General features: G+C 39.0%; 1 protein-coding gene across 2 annotated transcripts; it reads left to right on the forward strand.

Annotated features, from left to right (window-relative positions):
- The first annotated feature begins 2,105 nt into the window (after positions 1–2,105).
- Cdc7 (cell division cycle 7) lies at positions 2,106–19,756 on the forward strand. 2 transcript variants are annotated; one of them, XM_013018372.1, is made up of 12 exons: positions 2,106–2,185; positions 2,837–3,017; positions 5,526–5,609; positions 5,943–6,078; positions 8,094–8,187; positions 8,274–8,416; positions 9,261–9,507; positions 10,850–10,945; positions 11,684–11,862; positions 12,748–12,830; positions 15,151–15,300; positions 18,069–19,756. In XM_013018372.1, the coding sequence occupies exons 2-12, from the start codon at positions 2,903–2,905 to the stop codon at positions 18,461–18,463; spliced, it is 1,722 nt and encodes a 573-aa protein (XP_012873826.1). In that variant the 5' UTR covers positions 2,106–2,185; positions 2,837–2,902; the 3' UTR covers positions 18,464–19,756. The 2 variants fall into 2 exon arrangements, with proteins under 2 accessions (XP_012873826.1, XP_012873827.1); XM_013018373.1 differs by lacking the exon at positions 10,850–10,945.
- The last annotated feature ends 6,754 nt before the right edge of the window (positions 19,757–26,510 follow it).

The raw sequence follows: 26,510 nt of genomic DNA on the forward strand, positions 1-26,510 counted from the left end.
ATGTGGTGGAAGAAATGCTTTGCCCAGGGGGATCGCTACAAGGAACTCGTCTTGTAAAGTTAACGTGCTCTGACAAGTTCCAGATGTCTTTCATGCAACTGGAAATACTGAGACACTGGTACCTAGCATAGGTCTCAGAGATACAATCTCTGCTGTATAGAAGACGAATGCTTACATGATCACTGTCTGTTCTGGGATCTAAAAATAGACTGTATGTTGGTTTTGTTAATTTTCTTTTAAAAAATCTGGTATTTGAGATGTTATGCTTTGTACTTCATAGGCAAGAAGGCATTAATTGTTCTAATTCTTAGGTCTTTTTCCTTCTTCACATTGTCAACTTTGTAGTGTTGGCTATGAGAGAGGGCTTTTATCCTTTCTTCCTTCCCTTCTTCCCTCCCTCCCTCCAAAACTAACTTCTTCCTTCCTTCTCCTGTCTCCCTTTCTTCTTTTCTGTCTTCTCCTTTCTCTTTCTTTTATTTTTGGGTATGTTTGCCCTGGGGCTGAAGCTCAGGGCATAGTGCTCTCACTTAGCTTTTTGTGTTCAAGGCTGATATTCTACACTTGAGCTACAGCTCCATTTCTGTTTTGTTTTTTTTTTTTTGGCTGCTTAATTAGAGATAAGATAGAGATAAGAGTCACACAGGTTTTTCTGCCCACTGGCTTCAAATTGTGATCTTCAGATCTTACCTTCCTGAATAGCTAGGATTACAGGTGTGAGCCACTATCCAGCAAGCTCTATATTCTTAACTCTGAGAGAGTCTAGAAGGCAAGAGGTTCACTTTAGTTCCCTGGAATATATTCTTTGAGAATTACAGTTACCCTTCTAGAGAGATGAGCAGAAGGGGGTATTTTGAGGCAGTAACTCTGGTCTTAAAAATAGATGTAACTTCCAGCTTTGTTAAGATGTGACATCATTTATAGCTTCCAGTACTGTCCTTTTCAGGTAGTGAGGGGTAAAAGAATGTATTAGAATTATTAGTAACAACAAAGAATTTGAATTATTAAGAAGGATTAGATGCAGAGTGCCTGTGGCTCAGGCCTGTAATCCTAGCTATTCAAGAGGCTGAAATCTGAAGTTTCAGTTCAAAGCCAGCTGGGGCAGGAAAGTTGGTGAGTCTCTTATCTCCAATTGAGTACCAAAAAGCTGGAAGTAGAGTTGTGGCTCAAGTATAGAGTGCTAGCATTGAGTAGAAAAAGCCCAGGAACATCACCTAGGACAAGTTCAAGCCCCACGATGGGCAAAGAAAAAGGAGGAAGGAAGGAAGGAAAGAAGGAGGGAAGGAAAGAAGGAAGGAAGGAAGGGAGGGAGGGAGGGAAGGAGGAAGGGATGGAGGAAGGGAGAGGGGGGGTAGATATGCCTGGTACAAGTGGCTCACACCTGTAGTTGCTACTCAGAAGCTGAAATCTGGAGAATCAGAGTTAGGCCAGCCCAAGCAAAAAAGTTCATGAGACCCCATCTGAACAGAAAAAGCTAGGCAGGAGTCTGAAGAGTAATGCAGCATTATCATCTTTTTAAGTCCTATTTCTTCTACTTTCTTTTCCTTCTTTATAGCAAGTATTAGATTATGATCATAGGGGAAAGGGAACAAAATACCTACTACGAATTAAATGATGTGTTTCAAGTCCAGGCATGAACAAGAGCCAGTGTTCTCCAGTAGTGTTCTGAGCGTGTACAGCTCATGCCAGTCACCCAGAGAGGCTGCTGAGCTGTAGATGGGTGTCTGGGTGCCTGGGATATCCTCAGCTGGGACAGAGATGTGCATAAGGTGCAAATGGAGCCCAGAGGAGGGGATGCTGCTACTTAACTGCCTGGGGAGAAAGTAGATTAAGTAAAATAACTGATATTTGCCTGAGCACTGGTTTGGAGTCAGGGTTATTTGACCTTTTCACACCCAAACAGGCAATATTGTTTGGTGCAATCCCAGTTTGCGCGGCTCCAGGTATTACTACTTCACGACTGACCCACGAACTCGCCTTAACCACCACCGCACGAGAAGCAATCTGCGCATGCGTACTCTAGCTAGCCGGCCGCGTCAAGGGCTTCGCAGCACGCTTGCGTACTCCGAAGGGCGGGAGGCGGAAGTACTGCGCAGGCGCGATAAGGCCGGTTTGCCAGGGGCTGGAGCTGGCGGGGGCGACCGCCCGGACGTCTAGGGGCGCGGCGGGGAGCGTACTCCCCTAAATCGTGAGTTTCTGTCTGTTCCTGTTGCGGGAGTGTGAGGGTGTGGGAAAGAATTGTGCAGGGTGGCTTAGGTTCGCTCGCAGCGCGGCTCTTCCCTTCTCCCCTATGTTCCACTTCAGATTCCCAGGCTCGTGGCGGGAAAGCCTCGCGCGTGCGCACTGCGCCTCCGCTTGGCCCGGGAGTCCGGGCTCTGCGGCGCCCGGGGCTGGTGCTCCCCGCTCGTCAGCCCGCGCACTCTGGGGGGACGCTGCGGCGCGCGCGGGGCCGGGGAGGAGCTGCGGGGCGTTTGCTTTCCGAGGATGAAGGGCCCGCCTCCCCGGCGATTTTCTTCAGACCCAGCCCCCGTCCGCGCCCCGCCTCTCCCGCCGTCCCTCCCCGGGGTCTCCGGCCCTGGCGGGTCCCCGGTGGCCGCGGCGTCTCCTCCCTTGGCACTTTCCCGGCTTCTCTAGGTAGTGAAGTTAGCAAATGCAGTTTCTTAGGAATGGCCTCTGTTTCCCTTCCCTCGGGGATTTGGGCAACCTCGTGCGATTCTTTTTTTTTTTTGCCCTGGGAGAAGCAAAGGCACTGCGGAGTGCTCAGTTGAGTTATTCCAAGGTGTCGGGGTGTTTAGCTCCGTCATTCAGCTGTGTCTTTACTACTGTTCGGTTTTCACAGCTGCTTTGCTCCCTCGGAGGACCCGACTCCTCAGCTGCTGACATCGGGCATGCCGGTGGTTCTGTGATGGAGGAGACTTTGGGGATCAGGACGGGCGAGCCCATGGCCTTCTCTCCCCAGCCTGACCCCGTTCAGGCTGATGACGCGGTAAAAAAGCACGCACAGAGTTATAAACTTTCAGGTATGTGTTTGATGCCCAGCTCGAGAGGTACACGGGCATCCTGTCTGTATTTTCTATTGAGCTGTGTGTTTCTGTAGGAGCATCTTACAAATGTATGGAGATGCCTAAGACCTGGTTTTAGGACCCGATTGCATTTCAGGAGAGTTGTAATCCAGTGTTACCAATTTCACGTGGAGTTGTTAAGGTCCCACATTAGTGATTGGCTAAAAAAAAACCCCACAATTTTGTTGATGTCCAAAAAAGGAATTCCTCTTTCCAGGCCTGATTTCCTCATCGCACTGCACTGAGCTTGGTTTAAGAAGTTCAAGTTAGAGGGATCATTGCTTTATTCAAAAGCAGAATTGACTGGCAAAAAAAAAAAGAGTGAAATGTGTGTAGCAGTGGTAAAACACCGTAGCTCCACGTGTTACTGCAGAAGTGTTTGAAGGCACATTCACATGTGTACCTTCATTCCTACTTCTGGCACAGTTTGTGTGTGTGCGTGTGTGTGCCAGTTCCTTATGTTCTTTTTCCCCAGAGAGTAACCGAAGCTGCTTTTCCATATTTACCCTAAACAAATGTGATAATCCAAAATATCCTTTGACCCTTCATTTATGAAGTGGACTTTATAGGAACACCACAAGACTTTAGCCAAGTGCTATAAAAGAGGGAAAAGATCTGAAAAGAGAATATGTGTGAAAGGGTTTGAAACTGTCTGAAAGTGTTATTGGGCAGAGTAGCATTATGATAACAGATAGCTGATACTTCAGTACTGCAATAAAGTCTGAAAATTCTTATTTGGTTCATTTTGTATCCATTTGTTTGTTAGCTTTTGTTATTTCTTCCACCTGTTTTATTTCCATGAAGAACTTATATCAGTCAGAGGTATTTGGGACACATTTTTAAAACTTTTTGTTACTAGGATTTGAACTTAAGGCCTCATGCTTACTTGGCTATCCCTTAAATCATGCCTCCAGTCCTGCTTTTTTTCATACTCTTCTATCCAGGCTCACTTTGAACCTCAGTCCACTGCATCTCAGCCTCTTGAGCAGCTAGAATTACAAGCATGAACTGTTTATTATTACTATTATTAACATATATTAGAAATAGAAGGGTGAGGGAGAATTTCATTATGACATTTCCAAGCATGATATAAGCCTGAAATGTTTTGTAAAGTATATTCGGTAAATATTCAGTACATGATTTAGTGGTACTGTATCTGAACTTGACCTCACTGTTGGTCTTGCTTGCTCAGCTGATGCTCTTTACCATGTGAACCATGCCTCCCACCCTATTGCTTGCTGGTTAATTAGACATGGAATCTCAGGACTTTTCTGCCCAGGCTTGCTTCTGACTGAGATTCAGCCTCCTGATTAGCTGGTGTTATAGACAATGAACTAATAAAATGCTTTAACAAGATAAGTCTGAGAAATGGAAGTGTGACTCAAATGTCAAAACACCAGCATTGAGAGAAAAAAGCTAAGGATAAATTCAAGCTCCAGTAACCAGCACCAAAACAAACAAAACAACAAACCCATAAACAAAGACAATAGGATATATCTAACAGCTCCTCTGGGGATGTACTGTGAATATTTAATACATAAAAATTAACTTTGTGAGGGAGGAATTGTACTGAGTTTTGAACTCCAGATCTTGGGGCTGCCTGGCAAGCTATCTACCATTCCAACTACTTCCTTCTGGTCCTTTTTTGTTTTTGTTTTTTTTTTAGATACTTTTGCCAACTTTTTCGACCATAGTAGCCTCAAACTACAATCCTCCTACCTTGACCTTTAGCATAGCTGGGAATTTAAACATATGCAGTCATACTTAGCCCACATATGCAGTCATACTTAGCCCTACACATGAAACTTTCCTAAGCCTGTAAGATTTTGTATCACTGGCAAGGAAGTCGTTTTCAGGAACATTTTATTGTGTCTTTGTTATACCATCTGGTGATTGCAGCTTAAATTTGTTTTTTTTTGTTGTTTTTTAAAATTTATTTTATTTTGTCTTTTTACTCTGTTGTTCAGTCTGGCCTCAAACCCTTGGGCTCAGGTGTTCTTGCCTCAGCCTCCTGAGCAGTCTCTGAGTAGGGACTACAGGCATGTACTGCCATGTCCAGCTTTTAAAAAAAGGCCAAATATGTAAAAACAATATATTACTGCGTAGTTCCAGTGAAGTAGAAATTTGGTCTATGTAATTCTGAGATTTTTGTATTTTTCTAGTTAAAATACATGTATGTAAGTTATAGCTATGGATGGGCTTATGGTTATTCATATAATATTAAAATTTGTGAAGACATTGTTTATATTTATATGTTAGATCTTATTTCATTTAAACTTAGCAACTGTAGCCAGGTGTGAAGATGCACACCTGTAATCCCAGCACTGGGGAATGAAGTGCTGGAGGTTTGGGATTTCATGGTCAGCCTGTGCTCCATAGTGAGATGCTATCTCAAAAAAAAAAAAAAAGAAAAACTGTAAAATATCTCTCATTGATTGTAACTATAAATTCTTGTTTCTTTCATAGGAGTTAAAAAAGATATTGAGAAGCTTTATGAAGCTGTACCACAGCTTAGCAGTGTGTTCAAAATTAAGGACAAAATTGGAGAAGGTAATTTGGGGTTTACATGATTAGCTTTACAATGTGTGTTTTTTTTTAAATAAAAACATAATTTTGATTTTCATAATTATTTCTTAAAACAATACACTTAAAAATACTCAGACCATAATACTATTTACTGCTAGTTATAACAGCTTTTCTTTTCCCCCCCTGGGAAAAAGTATAAGCCATGAACATATTACAGTAAGATGAACATTCCTTTTTTATCTGTTAGCTCATTAAAACCATTTGCCAATCAGTTTAAAATGTTTTATTAGCATTTCCTGTTATTTCATTGACATTTTTTAAAGCTGTATATCAAAAATCTTATCAATTGTCTTGCAGGCACTTTCAGCTCTGTTTATTTGGCCACTGCCCAGTCACAAGAAGGACCTGAAGAGGAGATTGCTCTAAAACACTTAATTCCCACAAGTCATCCTGTCAGAATTGCAGCTGAACTCCAATGTCTAACAGTGGCTGGGTAGGTCATTTAGATTTATCTTAATTGAATTGTCTGTGTCTCACTTACAGTATGTTAACCTAGGTGCTTCACAGGAGTAAAGACAGTGTGTGAGAACTGAATGTTTTTCAGTCAGTTGTCTGCAGTTTGCTAGGACTTCGCCGAACTTTGACTGGTCAGTGAGATTGCTGTGGATTCTGAGAGTGGGGGTGGGGGAGATCCACCTTGAGGCCCAGCATGATTCCTCTTTTCTTGTACCACTTTTTTGGGGGGCATCTTTACCAAGCTTAGCTTCCACAGTGTAAATTTCTCTCAGTGTGAGGAACTTCACATGCTGCTATGGCTATTTAAGCTGTGTCTCATATTTCATTGAGAATCATAGAATCATTTGGCGAATCTTTCTCCTTGCTTTTGCTCCGGTAGGTGGATCCTGTCAGCATATAGATGTGTGTTTTACCCTTCCTGAATTCTCCTTCCTCGCCCACCCTTTCACAGCAAGATTTTAAGAAATTATCTACACATGCTATTCTTACCTCCACACCTCCCTTTCATTCAGTGTGGTACTGCTTGCTTCTCTGCTAAACTTTAAAGTCAGCCAAGACTGTAGGCATCATTTTGACACAATGGACTTTTAAAAAATCGACACAGACTAATTGCATATTGGTACCTTGTACTACAATTGCAGATTGTACATTCGTAATGGCATGAGGGTATGGCTCAGGTGTAGAGTTCCTGCCCAGCAAGCATGAGTTTAAACCTTAATACTGCAGCACAGTTAGGCAAGTGGTCTTTGTGTTCTGCTCCACTGTATCCTATTTTCCTTCCTCACCTCCTATTTTGTCTCTGCCTTTCTATTTAAATTACTCTGGAAATACCAGTTAGTTTCTCATTGTCCAAGTAAGTCTTCCCTTAGTCCTTACTCGCTTTGATTTTCATGTGGATCTCCTCTTCCTTTATCAGGCCTTCTTTTGTTGTCACTTCCTTGGTTCCGGCTTCAGACTTGTTTTCCCAGGCCCAGTTTTCTCTTTTCTCTGTTCATTTTTACATTAGCTATTATTTCTTTCTACACCTTGACTTCCAACTTATTTTGGTGTCTCTATTAAAATTATGAGATCTTGGTTTTAGGTGCTTCTTGGCTAGATTGTTGATAGTAACATTGTTCTCAATCAAACACATACACTGCAAATCATACTGCACAGTGGTGAGGAACATAGATCTTGACCAGACTGCCTGCATTCTAATCATGTCTCCAAGACTTAACCATTTTAGTAACCATGGGGAACTGTCTTGTCTCAACTTCCCCATCTGCAAAAATAAAAGGGGTATGATAGAATAATAGCACCTTCCTCTTTATGTACTTGTAAAGATTAAATGAGTTTGTTAATACATAAGAAGTCCTGCCTTAGAGTTTCAATACAATAAATAAAGAGCTTCAATAGTCAATAAATGTCACCCGTTTTTTGGTATTACTGTTAACATCTGCTACGAAGTCTTTTTAGTTCAATCCTTTTTGTGTTTTCCTTTCCTTCTTATTCTGCCACATCCCTCAATTAAAACTATAGTTATCACTAGATACTGGTAAGTTCACACCTGTAATCCTAGCTACTCAAGAGGCTGAGATCCTAGGATCCCAGTTGAAAGCCAGCCTGGTCAGGAAAGTCGAAGAGACTCCTCTCTCCAGTTAATCAGCGGAAAGCTGGAAGTAGAGCTGTGGCTCAAGTGGTAGAACTCTTATCCTTGAGTCAAAAAAAAAAGCCCAAGGACAGAACATAGGTGCTGAATTAAAGCCCTAAAGCTAATCCCCCCCCAAACAAAATACTATAATTATCTCATTTTAATTATGATAATCTGGTGCTATTTTGTTTTCTCTTTTCTACAATTAAGCATTTCTGCTGTCCAGTATGATATGTAAGCCAGGTTTCTAGCAATAGGTATGCATAGCCAAATTACCCTTTTTTTTTTTTTTAACAAGGCATAAAATTGTATTTAGTTAATGTGACCTTTCTTGTAAAGTTCTTTGCACATTGTTCCACTAGGGGGCAAGACAACGTAATGGGAGTTAAATACTGCTTTAGGAAAAATGATCACGTGGTTATTGCAATGCCATATCTGGAACATGAGTCCTTTTTGGTAAGTTTTTAGTATTTCTTGAATGTTTACTGGCTAAACGTTTAATTGGAAACAATATTGTAACCTCACTCGTTATTGGATTTTAGGACATTTTGAATTCTCTTTCCTTTCAAGAAGTTCGGGAATATATGTTTAACTTGTTAAAAGCCCTGAAGCGCATTCACCAGTTTGGTATTGTTCACCGTGATGTGAAGCCCAGCAATTTTTTATATAATAGACATCTGAAAAAGTAAGTATGGCGATTCCAGAAGTCATTTACTCTTAGTAGAATCTGCTATAGAATCTATCTCTTAGATGGAGGACATATTGTAGCAGCTATACACAGATGATTTCCAATTAAAATTTTGTCCCTGGGGAAAGAAAATGCAATGAGGAAAATTATATTAGTAAAGCAATGTATAGCCTTACATAGATTTCAAACCATGGTTTAACTGATGCGTTACTAAGCTAAAAGTGATTTAGAATCTGTCCTTTTTGATCTTGCAAGTGTTCTTGCAAGTGCTTCATTTTTTGTACCAATAAATGAGAGGTTTGGACAGCAATTTTCTGTTTATATTTTTATGCTGATTATATGTATTTATACACATATACACAGAAGTGTTATAAACAGAAAATAATATTTAAGTTAATTATACAAATAGATCATACTAACTATATTAAGAATATGGTTTTTTTCTTTGGCTTTTATACTTTTGACTTTTTAATTTCTTTCCCCTTGTATAATTAGAACTTATCTGCTATACTTTGATCTCTGCCATTATCGAACACAAAGGATTTTGCTTTATTATGCATTCCTCTTTTGCCTTCTTGTCAGCACAAGCCATGATAGGGTAAAAAAAAAAAAAAACAGGAGAAGAAAAAGCATGCTTGGTTAATTGGTTAAGGGATACATATTTCCTTATTTTTCAGTCTTAGCTTTCAAGTCCTTACTTTGTCTGGGAAATTCATTTTGTTTTTTTTAAAGAAACAATATAAATTGTTAAGAATTCCAGTTTCTATGAATATAATCTGAGACTTTCAATGTTACTAAGTTTTCATTCTTACAAGGAAGTAATAACAATTTTATTTCATAGGTATGCTTTGGTAGACTTCGGTTTGGCCCAAGGAACTAATGATACAAAAATAGACCTCCTCAAATGTGTTCAGTCTGAAGCACAGCAGGAAAGCTGTTCACTGAACAAATGCCGTGGAATCACTGGAAACAAGACTGCATTGGGTGGTTCAGCGCCTAAGGGTGTGGATCCACAGGCCGCCACAAAGTCTGCCAAAAGACCCTGTGCAAAGGAGCACATTCAGACTAAGCAAGGAAAAGATGGAAAGGTTCTACCTTTTATATATATATTTTTTAATTCTAGCACTGTTTTAGAAAGATACTCATCCAGCAGAAGGAGATAAAAATTCTGAGATAGAACTGGATGCTGTTGACTCATACCTGTAATCCTAGCTACTTACTCAGGATGCTGAGATCTGAGGACTGTGGTTCAAAGCCAACCTAGGCAGGAAAGTCTATGAGACTCTTGTCTCCAATTAACCAGCAGAAAGTCAGAAATGGAGCTGTTCCTCAAGGACCTGCCTTGAGCCAAAAAGCCCAAAGATAGTGCCCAATCCCTGAGTTTAAATCCCGGGACCAGCACCAAAAAAAAAAGTTGGGATAATATTGCATTTAGAAAGATTTCCTTTTTTTCTTTTTTTGTTGTATTTGTTGTATATATTCAGTTGATTAGGTTTCCATTAAAATTTGTACAATTTTTTTTTTTTACTATTTCTTTTTCTTTTTTGGTTGGTTATGGGGCTTGACCTCAAGGCCTGGGCGCTGTCCCTGGGCTCTTTTGCTCAAAGTTAACTGCGCCACTTCCTGTTTAATTGGAGCTAAGAGTCTCACAGACTTTCCTGCCCCAGCTGGGGTCAAACTGCAATCTTCAAATCTCAGCCTTCTGAGTATCTGGGATTACAGGCATGAGTTAACAGCACCAGGCTTTTTACTATTTAAAAAGTGAAATTTTTTACTTTACCTGTTTGTAATATCTCTGTCATTATATAGTAAGATATTACATTCTAAGATAAAACTGGAATAGGCTAGGGCTGGGAAGGTGGCTCAGTGGTAGAGCGCTTGCCTTGCATGCATGAGGCCCTGGGTTTGATTCCTCAGCACCACATAAGCAAAAAGGAAAAAGTCGTAAGTGGTGCTGTGGCTCAAGTGGTAGAGCACTAGCCTTGAGCTGAAGAGCTGAGGAACAGTTCCCAGGCCCAGAGTTCAGGAACCACGACTGGACCCCCCCCCAAAAAAAAAGAGAAAGAAATAGGCTAAAAATTCCCTGCATGTTATAAAGTTCAGATTGATTATCCTTTTTAAAAGAAAACATTAGCTATAGAGGAAAAATTCTAAAGTGTCTATCTCCATTTTAGCAGCACAGCAAAACATAATGTCTGTACAGGTAGTTTTTTAATTTTATACAGATATATATTTGTGGATGACAGTAACATTGTATGGCTGCTATGAATTCCATCTAGACTCTTTTCTCCTTAGTTTTGGTACCTGGGAATGTCTTGAATGTTTTTTGTTTCATTTCACTTTTAACTCTTTCCAAACCGTCAGAGTACAGCTGGCAGAAAGTGTATACAGATATAATCCTTACTTTCCTTGTTTTTGTTGGTATTATAGGAAGGATCTGTAGGCCTTTCTGTCCAGCGCTCTGTGTTTGGAGAAAGAAATTTCAATATTCACAGCTCCATTTCACATGAGAGCCCTGCAATGAAAGTAAGTAATGTAGCTTCCTAGTGCAATGGCCAGTCGGTCGTACACAGAAGGGAATTTAGGAATGACTAGCTTAGCATTATTAACTAAAGTTTGGCTTTGCTAAGAGGTATTACTGCTTTGAGCATTTAGGCAACATTTTTATTTCTTCCAGTTTTTTTTTTCCTGAATTTTTTTCGATCATTTTTGATTAGCTGTTGCTATTCTTGCCCTGTAGGAACATAGAGACATTGCTAGAATCAATATCATTACTAGAGTGTGAGCTCTCAGTGCCCAGCAGTTCTGGCATATAGTTGATGGAATGAAGACATTTGTAATGTTAACAAAACTGTCTTCACTGTTAGATTTTAAACTGACTTATGATACCTTACAACAGCCAGTAGCTTGAATAACAAGTTGGAAGTCTGACTTTAACCAATGAAACTGTGCCATTTACAGCTCTGAAATGGAGTTAGACACTGTACCGTAACTTATAATTTTATAGTCTATCAAGAACAGTTTTAAATAAGGTTTAAATCAAATATTTACCAAAACTAGTTAGTAAATTTTAATGGGTTACTTGACAGAAAACCTCCAAAAGACCTCAAACATTTCAATGGGCAGCTCTTTTTATTTACATTCCAAAGCACATTCAGAACTTTGAAAAGTTATTCTTCTGCTGTTCCTTTTTGCCATGCTAGCATTTGAAGGCATCACATTAGAAGTCATAAAAATAGGAAAATCTGACTTTTCTTTTTATAGCTTATAAAACACTCAAAGACTGTGGATGTAGTATCGAGAAAGTTAGCAACAAAAAAGAAGCCCAATTCTACGAAAGTGATGAGTGGTGGTGTGATAAAGAAAACTGCCAGTTCTGACTCAGCCCACTCGACTTGTGACTGCTATGCCACAGATAGAGTCTGCAGTGTTTGCCTCTCAAGGTAACGAATGTGTCTCAGTGGTCAGTAAAGTCCCACAGTGCCGCCAGACAAGATTCAAGGTTATGTTGATTTTGTGGGCAGTTGAATGAGTGAAAGGAAGGAAGCATAGATTGTGAACTGCATGGACACTGATTCTTTTAATAATGCCTCAAAGAGCAAATGAGAACTGTTGTCATACATTGTTTAACACACACGTATGTGGCTTGTTGGAAAACACATGTGCTCTCATGTGCAGATAATATGGGGGTGGCAGAGAACAGCGTCTTGACAAGCCTAGAATGAACACATTTTGCTGGTGATATAAAATCTGTTCTGTTTTCATTTTTGTCTGTGTAGAATCAATAACCAGAATATTACAAGTCCCTTCCTTACCCCTCTCTTTGCCTCATGGACTTTTTCCTTTCCTTCAGGATGCTTTGATCAAACATTTTCTGATTAACTCAAATATATAAGTGAATAAGTGCATTAATAATTCATTACCTCCAAACAAATTAATTTTTATACTGCCATTTTGTGGGTCTTCTTTAATTCATTGCAAAATTATCTTCAGGTTGCTGTAAAGTTGTTGCATATCAGCATGTCAGCTTATAAGTGCAATTCATCTTGATCAGTGCCACTCACTTGCATCATTCTCCCTCTGTTTTTCTGTTATGGCTTTTATCATCTACTATCTCTTTTTGTACTTGGAAATTATCTGAAAACCTTTCTGGAACTAAAATGGGAGAAAAATTATTAGAGGCAAAATCTAGGATATTTATCAAATTGCTTTATCATTTTTATTGAGGTAAAAGCCAAACAAAGCACTAAATTGATAAGAATTTCTTGTTTTGGACTTAAATAATAAGCTTTAATACAACAAGAGAAATCTTGTTTTCTTATCCTAAGGCGTCAGCAGGTAGCCCCTAGAGCAGGAACACCAGGATTCAGAGCACCAGAGGTCTTGACTAAGTGCCCCAATCAAACTACAGGTATGTTCCACTAGAAATGCAGCACCCAATTCAGATGGATTTATTCCATTTTGTGATCTTTATCTATTTATGATCAATGAACTAAGAAGCTTTGGCCATGTGGTATTCCCAATTTTAAGATAATGTTATTTATGAACATTTCTGCTTAATGTTCCTTTTTTCTTTTTAAACAATATATTTTGCTTATCTTGTTTACAAGGTGACTTTACCAGTAATTTTGTCATTATCACCTTGTGGAGGGGAAAATAACATGTAATAGATTTGCTAACCTTAGAATTGTTGCACTTCCATTTGTTTACTTAATACCTCAAAAAGTTTTCTGTAGTGTAGACACCATTGTATGTGATACAATTATTTTTTTGTGCCAAGTATGTTAGTGCATGACTGTAATCCCAGCTATTTAGGAAGTGGAGATGAGATTATCAATTCAATGGTTAGCAAGAATCTTCGCAAAATTAAGCACAAAGGGAGTAGGGGTCTGATTCAAGTACTAGAGCACTTGTGTAACATTTGCAAGGCCCTGGGTTCAGAGAGAGAGAGAGAGAGGAGAGAGAGAGAGAACATGTTTTTGAAAAAGAAAGATGACGTCTATGACGTAAAAAGTTGTGATGGAGCTGGTCTCTTGGAGACATCTTGTTGAATGACAGATTAGTCCTTTTATGCACTTGGGTTATGGGCTTTGATGAAATGCAGTCATTCATTTTTGTTTTGTCTTTGCTAATGATGAGGCATCTGCTCACTTTCTAGTTAAGATACATTCTCAAATAATTGTAAAATAGTCTGTTGAATATGATGTTAAACTGTAGTAATATATGTGTGCATGTATACATATGTATATACACACACATGCACATATATATATATATATATATATATATATATATATATATATATATATATATATACTTAATCCAAAGCAGTTATGAAAGAACATTTCTGGAAGAGATGACCTCTGAGATAGGACTAAATCACAGTTGAGGATGTATTGATTATGAGCTGAGAATGAAGAAAGAGTATATTCTAGCCATAGAGGAAACTGAAAGATGGAAGTCAAGAGCTGTTTAGACATTAACCTAGAAAGAGGTACACAAGGTCAGATCACATTTCTCAAACAGCTTAGACTGTGTATATAGAAAGAAAGGAAAGAAACTTTTCAAGGCAATTTATATTCTATATATAGATCATTCTGGCAGGTGTACACAAAGGGTAGATTTTGGAGGGTGTGGCCTATATTGATTTAAGTGGGAGATGAGGAAACCATAAACAAGGGCATCGGCAACAGGAATGAAGGGAGGTAAAGAATTGGAAAGGCAGAGTTTGGTAGGCAATTGGATATCAAATTTGAGTCCGAGGTGGTAAGGGAAAAGGGCTTTCAGGATGTTTACTACAAGATTCCTAGATTGAAGGACTTGGTTGTATACCAAGGTGAATAAAGATGTATCTGTTTTACAGGGAAAGGTAAAATTGGATTGGTAGCATAAATGGTTTGAGATATTTGTGGCACATCTGAATAGATACATCCACATAAGTCTGTAGCTCAGGGAAGGAGCTGGGCTGGGAACACAATTGAGTATCATTATTATATAAGCACTAGGTTACAGCTGTAAAATGGGTGGAACAATCAGGGGAGAGTAAACAGGGCAGAGATTGGGACTCTGAGGAAAGGAACCTCAGCACTTAGATCATAGAAGTAGGCAAAGGTACAGAACTCAGATCAGCAGCCAGTGGAATATTGAGTAATAACCTAGGACAGTTTTTAATTTAATTAAATTTTAAATTAAATTAATTAAAAAATTAAATTAGGACAGGAAAAATTTAACAGAAAGCTGAGCCCATCTGTTTTGTTTTGTCTTTTGTTTGGTTGTGTTTATTTTTGTGGTGTTGGAGTCAAACCCAGGGCCATCACCTAACAAGTCATCATGTTCACCCTGAGCTCTGTTGGTATCTATAGTTGAGAGGATGGTGGGTGGGTGGTTCCAGGCTAGCCACCATTACATGAAGGTAAGCTGGATGCCATGACTCATACCTGCCATCCCAGCAGTGATGGGAAGCCTAAAATAGACGTGTGTTCTGATGCAACATCCTATCTCAAAAATGGTTTAAAAAAAAAATGGGGTTGATGGTGTAGCTCAGCAGTAGAGTTTCTGCCTAGCAAAACCAAAACTCTACTCCAGAATTATTCAATCAAAATCTCAGTAATTGAGGCTGAGCCTCAATTTAAAGCCTTCCTGAATGATTGTAATGCAAAATAAAAACCTAGAACTATTTATTTACATGATGACATTTTGGACATACTTTAAAAATTTGTTTTCTGTTGCAGCAATTGACATATGGTCTGCAGGTGTCATATTCCTTTCTTTGCTTAGTGGACGCTATCCATTTTATAAAGCAAGCGATGATTTAACTGCTTTGGCTCAAATTATGACAATTCGAGGATCCAGGGAAACAATCCAGGCTGCTAAAGCTTTTGGTAAGCATTTTTATATTATAGAATAAAACAGATGTCTTTGATTATCTCCTACAAACTGCTTACTTGATCATAACAAAATTCTCTTTACAAATAAGCATACTCAGTGTTCATAAAATTCTGTAAGGAAACTTTAAAATTGCCTGAAAATGCTTTCACGTAAGAAAATAATTCATTATTCTTCTCTAAACATGTCACCCTTTAATCTTATTCAAGCATAGAGTACTAGTACCCAGTACTTCAAGCATAATTTTACGGTTATTAAAAAAACAACCTGAACACAGCTTGCCGCCTCGGTGTTTATCATATAAGCACAATCATAGCTGATACCTTGCATGGATTGGGTGTGAGGAGAGTCAGCTGGCAATGTGGAGCATCCCTATGGATGGTTAACCTTAGAGAAACTGGGCTTCCCTGGGCCCATCCCAGGAACAGCAGGTCTTACCCAGGGGTGCACAGTAGAATTACCTGACAGATTTCAAGATTTCCTCCCCATCTGTCCCTCGAAAATGTGATTCGGAAAAATATGATAGTTAGAAAGGCTCCAGGCTTCTTAGCTGATGATATATTTGTTTGTTTTCGGGGAGTTGTTTTAACAAGAACTACTTCTAGCTAAGAACTACTGCAAACATGATTGCTCCTTATTAGCCACCAGGGTCATAGTTTAATCCACATGAGAGACTCTGGGGTGATTGATGGGAAAGTCTGAGAAGTCCCCCACAAAAAATTTAAAAAAAAATACTTATCTGCAGCAGTAAGTTCACAATGTACCTGTATTTTACTTATCGTAAGAAGCTTTTATTGAGGATAATAGGATCATATTATACACACAGGGAAAAGTGACTGAATGGAAAGTAAGATTGTTGTTGTCTTAATTTTTGGATATTGCATCATAATAAATGCTTATCCTCTGTTAGAGAAAAATCCATCTCTTAGAGAAGTTGATGAGCATGAAGTTTTATTCAGCCATCTTCAAAACATGTTGTTGAATTGCTTGAATTTCCACCATTGGTAGCCAAAGTAGTCATGAGGGCAACTGCAACATCTGACACAGAAATACTCCAGGGCAAGTCCCATGAGAGCAGGCAAGAAATCTTAGGGTAAGTTCTGTAGTGATTTCAGTCAGATGTTACTCTAACTTTGAGCTGAGTAGAAAAGATTCAAAAGTTTAACATATACAACTCTGTGAAGACACCTGAGATTTTCAGTGAGAGCTACTCTTGTATTATAACCTGTCTTACTGTCCTTGGCCTCTGGCCCATGGTTTTGTATTGAGTCAGTTCAAAAGAAAAGCTTGTGCTAGAATCAATTCCTGAACTCGTAATAGGCTGGGACAACATTTAACAGAATGTTTAGATTGTTTTCTGTAAAGATTTTAAACATACCCTCTCTTTGGTCATATACAAATAATTTAGACATACTATATGCTGTTAATTGTCATGACCTCAGAGTAAGCTTGCAAGTTAAGAAATAAAACTGTATGACTAGTCTTCTCTGACTAGATCATCCTAAAGAAAATGGGAATGATAGCTTTTAAAGTAAAAAAGCCTTGGCATTCTGTAGCCTCTCAAACTTAGCTTACGGAGATGCATTTTCTTTGCTGTCTCCTTGTCTGTCCTGCTCCATTATCCTGCTTTAGAAGTAGTACAACTGTACAGTACTTGTACCAGTGTATGTCAAGGGAAACTTCTTATTATCTAGATTGCTGGTTGACAGTTTGTATACTCAGGAATGGAGCTAAATGTTGCACAATTCATTGTTTAGATCACCTTGCTGTTTAATAAGGAAATAAAAGGCACAAATAGTACATAATTACAACATCTATTGTATCCTTAATGAAAATTTAACTATATTTTCCTGTGTCTGACAAAAAGCTGATGGGCAGTTATCTTCAAGGTATTTTAATTTTAAAAACAAATTCAATTTGCAAACTAATTCATTCAGGAACATTAATGGAGTTTTATCTATGTCAGATACTATAGTGAGTCCACTTTCAAAGAGTTTAAGTTCTCATGAGGAGAAGAAAATATTATCAAAGATGAATGGTATTAGGAAGACAAAGGGATTGAAGGGGGGGCTCATCCCTGTAGGATAGGTTGGTCAGGAAGAACATCTTAAGAAGAGATGCTCAAATTGTTTTTTATCTAGTGTAATACATTAACCGAGCACCTCATATGTGCCAATGTATAGGTCTGGGGACCTGAAAGAAATAAGACAGCTTTATAGTCAAAAGAATTTACTGTCTAACATCTATTTTTATCAGCTATGACATAGGATAGCAAAGGAACTTTTTGTAAGTTATGACAGAAACTTAAGATTAGTTCTCTCTGACATGATTCTTAAGCTAAATAGTGAGGCATGTCAGCGGGTGCCTTGAGCACACACAGGTGTGGATCCTCCAGGCAAAGTCAGGGCTCCCCTTGCACAGAAACTTGGAGGGGGTGGAGGATGGAAACTGCGGCTGGTGTAACATCACAGAGAAGATAAAAAAAGAAGCTGAAGAAGTTGGCAGTCAGGTGAGTGCCTGGCATAGCTTAACTACTGCTTTCCACTTACTAGCTCCTACTTTATGGTTTGGCCTTCACCTGGTATAATTCAAATACAACTTGAAAATACCAGGTGATACTTTTTATCCCATACTCAGTAAATACATGCATAAGACATATGGCTGAGCTGGCATGCTTCTCAGAAGAGATGCTTTAAATATGTTTAAGTGAGATGTGTTGGATATGTTTAAGTGATAAAGTATTTGTTTTTTCTTTCTCTGATAGGCAAATCGATACTTTGTAGCAAAGAGGTCCCAGCACAAGACTTAAGGAAACTCTGTGAGAGACTCAGAGGTCTGCCTTCTAACACTTCCACATTAGCAAGTGATACACAAGGGCATGCTTCTCCCAACCCGGCTTTTTCAGAGAAGACAGACCATAAGGCTTTGTATCTGAAACACGCGTCTCAAATGCAGCAGTCAGAGAATTTCTTATGTAAAGGGGACCATAATGGACACAGGAGTCGTTTTGGCGAGTATACGACCAATTCAGAAGGCTGGGATGAAGTCCCCGACGAAGCCTATGACCTGCTCGATAAACTCCTAGATCTGAATCCAGCTTCAAGAATCACAGCAGAAGAGGCTTTGTTGCATCCATTTTTTAAAGATATGAGTTTGTAACAATGGTTCTTCATTTGTTAGAGGTGTATTGTGAAGTGGACTGCCACAGTTCTTTGTTAAAAAAAAAAAACACAGGTTTTTGTTTAGAGAGCAGAGCAGGAAGAATAATTTGAATTTTACTATATTCTCTGGGGGCAGACTATAAAACACAAATTAAGACGACATCAGATGCCTGGGAGAGTTCTTACAGCATGTGAGTTAAACTCACCCATGCCGAATCAGATCTTTTGTTTCCCTAATTGCTTTTTACTAGCATGTACAGAAAAGGGAGCTTGGCCACTAGGTCAAGGTAAAGTCTTAAATGAATGTATGTGATAGCGGAAGTAATGAGTTAGAAGACTTCATTTCCTGATTCCCTAGAGCAATGTGTCCTTTTGGCAAATTCAGCCTGGTATTCAATGACAGTTTCATAGGCAAAGAAATTAATTTCCTTTTCCAGAGGTATACATTATACCTTTGATGAACACTAAAACAATTATTAAGATAGTATTGGTTATGCGACAAAATTTCACTTAAAATTGAATTTATCCATTTAAAAGTATTTCATAAGAGCATTTTATTTGTGTAAATTGTCATGTTTTCTTGATTTTTCTTCCTTCTCTGCCTTCCTCTAACACATTCTCCTTGGAAATTACATGGTGCTTACTACAGAATATATCTGGGTGCTCTATTATGCGTTATATGGAGTTACAGTAAGGAATTTAATTATGTGCACACTGGTGGATAAGAGGAAGCCTTCAGGACCAAGGTGAATATTAATCATCCATAGTGCTGATTTTTCTCTCCAGTGTATTTTATTATCTCCACACTATCTTAGGTATAATTAGGTAGCTATTAGAAAGCAAAGGAGGCATCAGATTGAGAATATGACTGGAGATGTTTCTTGTGTGCTTAGAGCTATGCAGATTTCCGCACCCTGTTTTCATCATCCTGGTCTTGCTCACAACAGACTAATTACTGGAGTCTTAAGGTGGGTTGGAAAGAGAACTAATGAAACATGCAAAGCAGGAAGGGACCCAAGAAAGAGGCTTAGATATTTACATTCCATAGTGATCTATATCAATGACAGCATGCCACACTACCTGAGAGGTAAGTCTGGAGAGGGTAGGTCTGCTGAAACATTTCCCATTTATGCATCATGGATTATAGAAACAGTTTAACAACTATCATGTATTTCACCTGTAGACATTGATCAGTATGTCTACCTAATCTATTTGGTATATATGTACATATATATGTGTGTATATATGGCATATATGTATGTAATCGTTGATCTGTCAAGTTACTTTTTGAAAAAACTAATGTTTTAGAATTTATATTAAAATAAAATTCTTTTATATTTTTACATCAGACTTCTCATTGAATAAACAGCAGTGTAAGCCAGGTGTGTGGTGATGCATGTCTGTAGTCCCTACTTGGAGGCTGAGGCAGGAAAATTTGCTGCAAGCCCAGGAGTTTGGGGATAGTTTTGAGCATTATAGCAAGGGCGTTTTGTTGTTTGTTGTTGTTTTTGTTTTAAGCTTTAAAATATTGAGTACAGGGAATATTTCCCACCTGAAATTTATGAACAATCACTTCAGGAAAAAGTGGATAATAGGTTAACCTCGCTCAAGTAATATATGAAAGATATATTTTTCTATAGAAAAGGTTCTCTTTGGGCTGTATTCTTAGAATATTTGTCACAAATGAAGTTCTTACCTATGTAAGGTCTTTGACTAATACTTTAACATAAAAAAATCTAAGAGGAGGGCTAGGAATGTGGCTCAGTGGTAGAGCGCTTGCCTTGCATGCCTGAGGCCCTGGGTTCGATTCCTCAGCACCACATAAGCAGGGGAAAAAAAGCCGGAAGTGGCGCTGTGGCTCAAGTGGTAGAGCACTAGCCTTGAGGTGAAGAGCTGAGGGTGCCCAGGCCCAGAGTTCAGGCCCACGACCGGACCCCCCCCAAAAAAAGAAAAAAAAATCTAAAGGGGAAAAAATTATGAAAAGTCAGGAAGGAGTTTAGAATCCAGAGCTATTGCTCTGCATCTGGTTGATAAGGATAGAGGTACGGGGAGCTAGTGTCTAAGACAACTGGTATTTACAAATTAGAAGGTTTTTTATGTTAATAAAAAGATTTTTATAAATTTTTATTGAGATTAAATGATTACATAAATTTCACAGTATTGTAGGATGTTGATACTTAAAGTCACAAACATTTTAACCTTCACAAGGCAAATTGCATTATCTTGGTCTATAAAGTTTGAATTTTACAAGCTTTGACAATACAACTATTTCTTCCGCGTTGGGTGGTATGTACATTTCTTTTGCTTAGTGTTAGTTGTACCCTCTTTCCCTCTTTTTCCCTCCCTCCCATCACTGCCCTTGAGTTGCTTAGTTCATTTTCATCAATGTCCACTGCAGCTGATGGGCCCCTCTGTTGTATTTTTTCCCCATTTTCCTCTGATTCTGTGCCCTCCTAGCTTCCCTCAGATGTGCACACGCACACACACACACACACACACATACACACAAACACACACATACCATAGATAAGGTCAAGAACATGGAGCAAATTAGAAGTTTTATTTCCACTGAAACATTCTTAATGTGCTGGATCTGAATTTCATATTATGCATATTCTTTTAAAATTTCTTATTGCTATTATAAATGTGATATATCCCTCTTCCCTCCCCACCCCCTGAAGTTGTATAATTCATTTTCAACATAGTGTCTTGTGAGTACCACTGCTGGATTTATTCACCCTTTGTCCCACTATTGCTGTGGCCCCCTTAGCCATTATGCATATTCTTAAAACTGTTTAAAGCCTTTGGAGTAACTTTTTATAATGGCAGATGCCTCCCCTACAGTACTTTAACCAAGAAAAAAAAAAGTCTCTTGTAAAGAAAAAATAAGGTTGTGCCAGACAGTGTTGTGGTATACACCTATAATCCCAGCATTTTTTGAGACTCGGAGGATTACATCTTAGAGGCCAGAATGGACTACAGTGCAAGACCCTGTGTTATACGTTACTGGTTGCTGCACATGTGCTATGATCCTAGCTTCTCAAAAGGCTGAGATCAGATCTTAGTTTCAAGCCAGCTAGGACAGCCAAATCTGAGAGACCGTTATCTCCAGTTAACCAGTAAAATGCTAAACTAGAGGGGCTGGGAAGGTGGCTCAGTGGTAGAGTGCTTGCCTTGCATGCATGAGGCCCTGAGTTTGATTCCTCAGCACCACATAAACAAAAACAAAACAATAAAATGCTAGAGGCATGGCTCAAGTGGTAGAGCATCAGCCAAGAGCCAAAGACAAATGAGAGCAAGAGGGCTTGAGTTCAAGCTCTGTAGCTGGGGAGGGAACAGGGGGATTACTTCATGCTATTTTCTAGGATTGAAGTTTTTGAAGTGTTTAGCTATTTTTCTGCTCTTAAAAATATTAGTCAAATGAAATAAAATTAAGGATGCTTTCATTTAATAAGCCTTAGACATTTTAGGACTATATATAATGAGTTGTTTCTTGAAACAGGCTACAATTTTCTAACATTTTTTATGAGACTTTGCCTTATAAGGAGTTGATGGTGGTTGTCTAGATAACCCAAATAAAAAAAATGTGACTCAAGAATACTTATTCCAAAGAATTAAACTGAGTTTATTAAACTTAAGTTTATTTCGAAATCCAAACATAAACCATCAAGTCGTGTTGAGACTGTAGTTTCTGGCATCAGTGTTTTAAGGACAAATTTGTGGTCCAGATGTTAAAATATTGATTGCCTAAAAATGTCGAAATCCACACAGCTTGTAGGCTTAGGTCTTAATAATCTCTGTTGTTTGTGTAATTTCAGCCTACACATCACCACAAAGTTATTTATCTTAAAAAAAAAAAAAACTGGCCAAATGTGGTGGGTGATGCTGTCTGCCAGTATCTGAAGATGTCTTGTTTCTGCCTACATTTGTTCCTGTTGTCCGTGGCTGTTAAAGTGCACTGACACCAAACAGTAAGGTTTTTTTCCCTTTTAGTCTTAGAACTGAAGTTGCTATTTCCTAGATTTGCCCAATTACATATCGTCAGTTATCTTCCTTAGAAGGTGAATCTTGGCAGCTGTGTTCCACATAAGTGATCAGAAGGAGCTAGCAACAGTGCCAAATTAAGACAAGGTTTTCAACAAAGTAACCACAGAAGTTAAGGTCGAGGCAAGTCTCTAGTGAGTAACTTAGTAAAATGGTGTGTTAGTAAAATTTAGGAAAATGATGTTTTATATATGTCAAAGTGAAAGAAAAAATAAAGCATGATTTTAGGAAAGCTATTGGAAATTGGGTGAGATTATTTCAAAAGTGGAGTTCAGGAAAAATGAGAAGTTGAAATAATTTAAGAGCTTATTTGACTTTTTTTTCCCCTCATTAGAAGAAAATGAACTAAAGAGGTAAATTGCCCGTCACCTCTGTGTGTGTGTGTGTGTGTGTGTGTGTTTCCCTTGTGGGACTTGAACTCAGGGTCTGAGTGAGTGGCTAATTGGAGATAAGAGTTTCACAGGGACTTTTCTGCCCAGGCTGAATTCAAACCTCAGTTCTCAGATCTCAGCCTCCTGAGTAGCTAGGATTACAGGCATGAGCCACCCGCACCAGGCTTTAACCTCTGTTTTAAGTGCTTTAAAAAAATTGCAATTTATAAGAATTCAAAAGAAGGACTAACAAGCTTATTTAAGGAGTATATATATATATATTATAGGACAAGACCTTGTAGGTCAAGAATGATGAATAATAAGACATACATGCCTTTGAGTTTCTACTGATCATATGCAGAATATCCTCTCGGGGAGGGTTCTTGAACTCAGGGCCTGCATGTTGTCCCTTAGCTTTTTCACTCAAGGCTGACATTCTGCCACTTGAGCCATAGCTCCATTTTCTGCCTTTTGCTAATAAATTGGAGATAAGTCTGACAGACTTTGCTGCTCAGGCTGGTTTTGAACAGTGAGTCTTAGATCTCAGCTTCCTAAGAAGCTAGGACTACAGGTATGAGCCAGCATCACCCAGCCAAAATATCCTTTTAAATTTAATACCACCTAGCAATTAAACAGATTCCATCTTTATTCCTACTGAAGTAATTCTTCTTAAGAAAAGAGACAAACTTAGCTAGAAAATGTAATCGAAACAGATCAGTTGGACCATATTATAATAAAAGTATGGAAATGTAATGATGAAATTCCCCTCTTTGTAACTAATGGAAACTAATTTAAAAAATAAATCATAATTAAAAATAGAGTATAGATTGTTTCTACATTCAGCTCTCTTCCTAGATTTAGAGGATGCCAATGGCACTAGTGGGAAATCAAGAGATGGGTTTCTGACAACCTGAAATGGAAAGAGTGAAAAACGAAACCACTCATTTGTAAGGTGAGTAGCACGATTTAGACAATGAAGGAACCATTGGGTTATTGTTTTTTGTGCTCAAAAGTTTTACCTGTGTTTTTTTTCTACCAATGGTGTGTTTTTCTATGTGTGTTTATGATGTAGCTGCCCTTTGTGTAAATTCTTTCTGTAACGTTTTTGAAAATTCTACCATATGATCCAGGACAAGATCAAGAAAATAAGAAACAGATGTGTGACTCTATAGACCTGCATTGTTATTTTAGCTCTGTCTTGAAAAGAAGCAAAGGTCTAGGAAGCCTAGCCACCTCCAAATTTCTCTAGACACTGATCTTAGTGCTTCTCTAGGAATAAGAAATTCTGTGCACTAGAAATTTATTTCTCCTGGCATGCTGATTACTGTCTTCCTACATTCAAATGCTCTGATTCAAAACAAAACTAGTCATACTGTATGTGTGAGTATATGAGTAATCTTTGTACAGAATTACTAATGCCTCTGGAAAACACACTTTTCCCGAGGACTGCTGAAATGATTGTATGGTATTCTGTGAATATGTTTCTTTCATCTTGATTTATTTCAGAACTTTATAAGTAAATAATGCCAAATGTGTACTTTTCATAGAAAGGAAACTACCACTTTTATGCTTTGCAAAACCTAAAGCACCAGTGTCTTATAGCCTTTGTTGTGTTTAATGAAGAAGAATCTGTCTTGTTCACACCATACATTGACACTACACTAGAACCTGTCATTTACTGAGTTGGGTGACTAGACATTACATTTAATTAACTTGCTTTATTGATAAAATATTTAGTCAAGAACTTTTCTTAATAAGCGTGCCCTTCCCTTTTTTGTGCCAGTCCTGGAGCTTGAACTCAGGGTCTGGGTGCTATCTATGAGCTTTTGTGTTCAGGCTAGCATTCTACCCCTTGAGCCATGAGTAGCTAGGCTTACATGTGAGAGCCACCAGTACCTCTCCCCCCCCACACACACAAATCGTGGATGTGTGCCCCTATTTTTTATGTTGGTTCAATTAATTTGAAAGAGAATGACACCAAAGAGTTAAAGAAAAAGTGAAATGTGTCATTCTTCTACATAATTCCTTTCAAGTTTCTTGCACGTTGTACCTTTAAAGTGGAACTTAAATGAGGGCAAGATTCCGACGCCATGCTTGAAGCTCAGAATAGGCCAGAGGTCTTTGAATTTTGTAGTTGCCATCACCTTGAATATCCTACCCTCCAACCTGGGTGTCCCTACTGTATTCATTCATAGCAGGCCGTGGCAGGTCCCACCTCGCACTCTGCAAAGCGTGCACTGCAGCCCAAGGATCACCGCCTCGACTTCCTGCCCACAGATCAAAAGCTTCTTGAAGGTTGAGACTGTGTTTTCCACTTCCTACCACTTCATCAGAGACTCAAGTACTCGGCCAAATCTTTGGGACTGGACACTTGATGGCCATGAAGCATTTCCAAGCCCCACCAAAATACCCTCACCTAGAGTTTGCCCTTTGATTTTTTAGACATTTTCAGGATTATTTTACTTTCCTGTGGATGCTTTCTGCTATAATTTCTTACGTCATCATTATCCCATTCATCTCAGCCCTTTTTTCCTTGGGAAAGAGGCATATGTATATTACTGATTCTTCCACTCTCTTTTGAGCACCAGACAAGGCCTTAAGTATTTTCATTGAGGTCTAACATTTAAAATACAAATATAGCCAGGCACCAGTGGCCAATGCCTATACTCCTAGCTACTCAGGAAGCACTCTGAAGGTCATGGTTTAGAGCAAACCAAAGCAGGAAAGTCCATGAGACTCTTATCTCAAATTAAGCACCAAAGAGCCGGAAGTTGAGCTGTGACTCAAGTGATACGGCATCAGCCTTGCACAAGAAAGCTAATGGACAGCTCCAGGCCTTAAGTTTAAGCCCCATACTGGCACATGCTGTGCACGCACACACACACACACACACACACACACACACACACACACACACACACACACACAGTTTTTCCTTAATCGAAAAATCAAAACCAAAACCAAAACAAACCTACATTGTAGTTTTTGAACTATTCAAACTGGACACTGTGAGCCTGAGATGAGAAATGCTTTTTATGCGTTGCGATGCCCCCTCTGTCCACCAGATGGCAGGATTTCCTTTGGCATGTTCTATGAGGAAGCTGTTCAGACTGACACATTTGGACTTCTTTATCGGTGAGGCTTCTAAAAGAAGACAAAAACATACATGCAAAAAAAACAAACAAACCTGGCTCTTACACAATTAATGCTTGCAGACAAAGTGTGTGTATGTGTGTGTGTGTGTGTGTGTGTGTGTGTGTGTGTGTGTGTGTGTGTGTGATTGTGATCATTTACTACTTCATTTTTTCCAGCCACAAACTTCTCCTTTCTGGGCTTTTGCATATACTGCCCCCAGCCTCCTGCACCTGGCCACCTCATCTTCATCCTTCCCGTCTTAGTTCAAGCATCACTGCCTTTAGGAAAACCTTCTGACCTCTCATTCTGAGTTCAGGACACCCCACCTTTCCCTGCCAGCCCTCCGGGCTCCACTGAACACTTGGGACCCAGTCCACACAGCCTCCAGCTTACTTACTGATCATCTCTTCTCACGACAATCAGACACCAGTGGCTCACGCCTGTCATCCTAGCTACTCAGGAGGCTAAGAGCTGAGGATCATGGTGCAAAGCCAG

This window comes from Dipodomys ordii, unplaced genomic scaffold (assembly GCF_000151885.1).
Source record: "Dipodomys ordii isolate 6190 unplaced genomic scaffold, Dord_2.0 Scaffold39, whole genome shotgun sequence".
NCBI lineage: Eukaryota > Metazoa > Chordata > Mammalia > Rodentia > Heteromyidae > Dipodomys > Dipodomys ordii.

Excerpts from the sequence above, each read along its gene's own strand:
- Cdc7 (XM_013018372.1), top strand. The coding sequence starts at position 2,903 with ATGGAGGAGACTTTGGGGATCAGGACGGGCGAGCCCATGGCCTTCTCT. Across the intron at positions 6,079-8,093 it reads CAATGTCTAACAGTGGCTGG|GGGGCAAGACAACGTAATGG; the intron begins GTAGGTCATTTA and ends TTGTTCCACTAG. Across the intron at positions 15,301-18,068 it reads CCAGGCTGCTAAAGCTTTTG|GCAAATCGATACTTTGTAGC; the intron begins GTAAGCATTTTT and ends TTTCTCTGATAG.